Source organism: Tupaia chinensis, unplaced genomic scaffold, assembly GCF_000334495.1.
Source record: "Tupaia chinensis unplaced genomic scaffold, TupChi_1.0 Scaffold000438_1, whole genome shotgun sequence".
Taxonomy (NCBI): Eukaryota; Metazoa; Chordata; class Mammalia; order Scandentia; family Tupaiidae; genus Tupaia; species Tupaia belangeri.
Window position 1 is genome coordinate 1,149,981 of NW_006159943.1, and position 4,730 is coordinate 1,154,710.

The 4,730-nt window shown below is 56.2% G+C and overlaps 1 protein-coding gene and 1 pseudogene across 1 annotated transcript in view; both read right to left on the reverse strand.

Annotated features, from left to right (window-relative positions):
- NES (nestin) overlaps positions 1 to 453 on the reverse strand; it is an 8,337-nt gene extending 7,884 nt beyond the window's left edge. Inside the window, 1 exon segment of the mRNA XM_027774483.1 lies at positions 2 to 453. Coding sequence (XP_027630284.1) covers positions 2 to 325 — 324 coding nt within the window. The 5' untranslated portion in view covers positions 326 to 453.
- Positions 454 to 4,368: 3,915 nt separating this feature from the next.
- Positions 4,369 to 4,730, reverse strand: part of LOC114009023 (60S ribosomal protein L18 pseudogene) — a 919-nt pseudogene continuing 557 nt past the window's right edge.

A 4,730-nucleotide genomic window follows, 5' to 3' on the forward strand; every position in this document is an offset into this window, starting at 1 on the left:
CCTCCTCCGCGGTCCGCTCTCGGGCCAGCCTCACCTGCTGGCATCTGCCCGCCACGCCCTCCAGCTCTTCAGCCAGGTTGTCGCGCGCTACTTCGGCCGCGTGCTTCTCCCGCCAGCGCTGATCGACGAGGGCCCGCAGCGCCGCCAGCTCGTCGTCTGCACGGGCCCGCCAGGAGGTGTCTCCGGACTGTGCCCGGAGACCCCCAAGCTCGGCGCTGAGCAGCTCGTTCTGCTCCTCTAGCGCCTTGACTCGGCTCAGGTAGGCCTCCAGGCGACGATTGAGTTCCCACATCTGAAAAGATTCCTCCCCCATGCAGCCCTCCATCCTGTTCCTCTGATACGCCGAGGGCGGACAGCGCGGGGTACAAGGAGAAAGGGAGCGGCTCTCAGAGCTTTTAGGGTGAAAGGGAAAAGGAGACGACGGGGACAATGCCGGGGCGGGGCGGGGAGTAGCCAGAGCGGCCGAGAGTCGGAGCGGGAGCTGGAGCGAGGCTATTCATACTCCCGCCAGCCGGGCGGGAAAAGGGGCGGGACCCTGCCTTAACCCCTTCGAGTCCAGAGACTCTAGTCCCAGAGTGCTGGAGAACGGCCCCCAAGAAGTCACGTCCCGGCCTTCCTGATCCTGATCGATCTGATGGCGGAGGCTCTCTGAGGGAGGAGGCCGCGAGGAAGGGTCTTATCCCCATGAAAGCAGAAGATGCACAGAGGTGAGGCTTGGAGGGAGTTCCAGAACCTGGGATGGGGCGCGCGTGTGGGCACCTTAGCGCAGGCAGGAGAGCCCTCCCCTCGGAATTCCTCCAAGACTGTTTCCTCATCCAGGAAATGGGAGCGATGATGGAAAGTTCACGAGCTGCTGAAAGGATGCACGAGGCCTTGTCTTTGTAGATATTATAACAACCCCTCCCCGACATACTGGAAGGAGGCGGCATGGCAGGAAGAAGCTGAGAAAACAGCACATGCCTGCTCTGGGGGGACACGAACCACTTACACACACCCCCCACAGCCTCAGTCTCCCTCAGGAAGGGGACAGGCAGAGAGGAGTGTCATGTGCTTGCGAAGGTTTTCCTCATTCCACTTCCATCGCTCCTACAACTTTTCCATATAAATGCTGAGGTTTGTATACCCACGTCTGGAAATTTCCCCGCAGTCTTTAGAAGAGGACGCCCATCTTTTGCCCGGGATCTCAGGGACTTTCGGGCAGAAGGCGCCCCCTGGTGGCTGACGGATCGGGTCAAGAAGAGAAAGCAAAACCGACAGCCATCACTAGCCCGTTTACCGCCTTCGTGATGCCCAAGATGTGCTAGCATTTCATTTACGTTCTCTGACCAAACCCTCAAAACAGCCTTTTGAGGATTCTAGAGTTCAGGAATCGGGGAGCTCACTGAAGCTGGGAGTAGTTGCGAAGGCTTTCTAAAGGAGAGAGTGCTTTTGAGCCTAGAGGTAAGGGACAGGTGGGATTTGGGGTACCCAAAGTAGAGGTGAAACAGGGCTGGCGGAGGAGACGCGGAATGAGATGGAGGGGATCTTCGGGGAAGGGTTTCTGCCCATGTGAATTCAACCTAGCTCTGCAAGTGTTCATCGAACACCTACTCTATGTCCAGCGCCAAAGAGATTGCAGGGACGTTGCCCAGCCCTGCCATGCCCGCAGTCTGTGACGTGAGGTGGACAGTGACGGGAACCGTGGCCAGCGGTGGAGGTCCGCACGGTACGCTGATTACACTCCTTGGGCCGCACCTCCGGGACTGCGCACAGCGCTGAGGGAACACCTGGATGGAGCGGGCTTGCTGGCTAGAGAGTACTGCAGAGTCGGCGGCCAGGAGGCCATCCGCCAGTGCTCCCACCCCTCAAGGGGTCTGGCTCCACCCATCCCTGTCCCCAGGTCTGCTGAGCCTGGACCACCAATGTGTGCAGGGGAGGCCAGGAGGGGCGGGGGAGCTGTCAGAGGACTGACTGGCAGTCAGTGAGGACCACAGGCTGAGGATCCTTGGCGCCCCGGTTTCTCCATCCTCACCTTACATCACAGATACCGCTGTTTGGTTTGAGCTGGGGGCTCCCAAGAGTGGCAGTGAGTCCAGCAGGTGGCGTAGTGGTTAAGGTGCTGGACTCCCACATGGTTGACTGTGGTTCAAGTCCAAGACCCAGTGGCTTGAAACACACCAGGCACAAGTGCACATATGCCCGAAATCCCACAAGGAGAATGGAGGAGAAGGGTTGCGGTATGGCTCCCCCAGGGGGTGATTTCTCGCTTTCTGTCTCTCTGGCCAACACATGCACCTTACAGCAGAAATCTCTCAAAAAAAAAAAAAAAAAAAAAAGAAAGAAAGAAAGAAAAAAAGAGTTGTGGCCAGGAGAGCTGACTTTGGTCTCACTCCTCTCTTTCACTTCCTGGCTGTGGGAAAAGGAGGCCAAATATGTGACATCCCCTGGGGTCCTTGGGGGTCGTCTGGAGGGGAGGCGAAATGGGGTGGTGTTTCTCCCCTGGCCCCCTCAACATCACCCAAAGGAGAGAAGTTTGGCATTCTGTCTCATGCGAAACGTGGAGGGTCCCACTTGCACGTTCTAGCTGAGTGACCTTGGACAATCACACTTCAAGTGAGCCCCAGTTCACCTGTTTGACAGGGGAGAGTAATCCCTACCAATTCCTGGAAGCCTGTTCTGAGAATCAAACAAAACCAGGTGTGGGGAAGTTTTTGTTTGTTTGTTTATTGAAAGAGAGAGCACACCTCTGACAGGGTCTCCAACCCGCACCCCAGCCCCTGTCTCAGCCCGCCGGATCATGGGCACAGGCATGCCTGGCGTCCTCAGGAAGGTGTGCAGACATGAACCAGCGGTCACGCCATGTGGGTGTGCCTTGAAGAGCATCACGTGTTACCACTGCACCACCATTGCCCCCCCCCCCAGGTCTTTTTACAAAGCTTTTATTAAACAGGTTTTTTGTTTGTTTGTTTTTTGAGAGATTTTCGCTATAGGGCACTTGTGCTCGCCAGAAAGACCCAGAGAGACAGAGAGACAGAAAGCGAGAAATCACCCCCCAGGGGGGATGGCCATGCCACAGTCCCTTTTCCTCCATTCTCCTCTCAGGATCTTGGGCACGCACGCACATGCACCCGGCGTGAGTTTAAGCCGCTGGGTCCAGGACACAAACCGTGGTCCACGACATGGGAGTTCAGCGACATAGCCATTACGTCAACTGCTGGTCCCAATAAATACAATTTTTTGCAGGGCCAGCCAGCTGGCATGGCAAAGGCAACTGTATCCCACATGGCTGACTGCAGGACTCAAGTTCCAGACCTGGCAGCTTAAAAAACACACCAGGCACGTGTGTGTGCATGCCCAGAATTCTGAGAGGAGAGCGGGGGAGAAGGGATTGCAGCGTGGTCACCCCCTGGGGGATTTCTCTCGCTCGCTCGCTCTCTCTCTCTCTCGCTCTCGCTCTCTCTCTCCCCCTCTCCCCTCTCTCTCTCCAGAATGATGAGTAGGCTCCCATCTCACTCTGACCCTCTGGGCCTGCTGTTTTGAGCACTTTGCAGAGAAGTCACCTGCCGTCCTCCTCTCTCAGCGCTGTCTCCACCCTACTCTACACAAAGTAGTAGCGTCTGCAGCGGGGTGTGGCCACCAGGGGCCGCTATTGTCTCAATAAAAGCTGCATTCCCTGGGAAACGAGTTTGTGTGCGCGTTTTTAAGGTTTTTTGCCATAGAGCAAATGTGTTCCCCAGAGAGAGAAATAGTGAGAAATCACCCCCCGGGGTGGGGGCATGCTGCAGTCCCTTCTCCTCTCCGGATTTTGGGCATACACGCATACCACCTGATGTGTTTTCAAGCCGCCAGGTCTGGGACTCCAATGTGTGGGGTCCAGGACCTAAACCACCATGCCACCTACTGGCCCCAAGTGTCACCCTCTTTATCTGTAAAATGTGACAGGAATACCCTGCTCATCTGCGCCCAGCGTGCTCACGTCTGTGGGGTTGGGAGCTGGGCCTGCCCTGTTCAGATTCCTGGGGCTTGTTCCTCGGCCGGCGCTCGGTGTGTTTATGAACCGAATGAACAGTGACTTCGGTGGGGCGTCCGCGCTGTTACCCAGCTCACTGCGCAAGCGTCCCTGCCCGCGTCTCTTGGTCGACGTGTGTGTGCTGGTGTTTCCGGAGCAGTCTGGGCTCAGGAACTGCTGGTCTAGGGAACACATACGTGTCTCCAACCTTGCCGGATAACCTAGATATGCTTTTTTTTTTTTTTTTAACTTTTTCAAAAAATGTTTTAAAAGAATTATTGTATTTAACTTTATTTATCCGTTCATTTGTATGTATGTATTTATTTATTTATTTATTTTCGGAATCCAAAAGCTTTTTAATAACGGGGCAGCATCCGGGGTTAGTTTTTGTAGCCTTGGCTGGCATGTCGGCCTCTGGCACGCTCGAACTCCCGGCCCTTGGAGCAGGCGTAAGGTTTGGTGTGGCTGTTGCAGGGTTCCAGGAGCCTTGCTGAAATGCCGGTACACCTCGCGGCCCTCGCGAGGACCGGAGAGTAGGACAGTGCCACAGCCCTTGGAAGAGTCCAGGGCCAGCTGGTCAAAGGTGAGGATCCTTCCCCCAGCCTTGAGGATGCGGCTGCGGTCTGGCTGGTTACACGCAGCGCACACCCCTTCAGCTTGGGCGCCTCCTGAATGTGCACATCGTCTGTGATGGTCCCCACGACCACAGCCGTTTTGTTTTCCCGGCCAGGAAGCTTCCTCT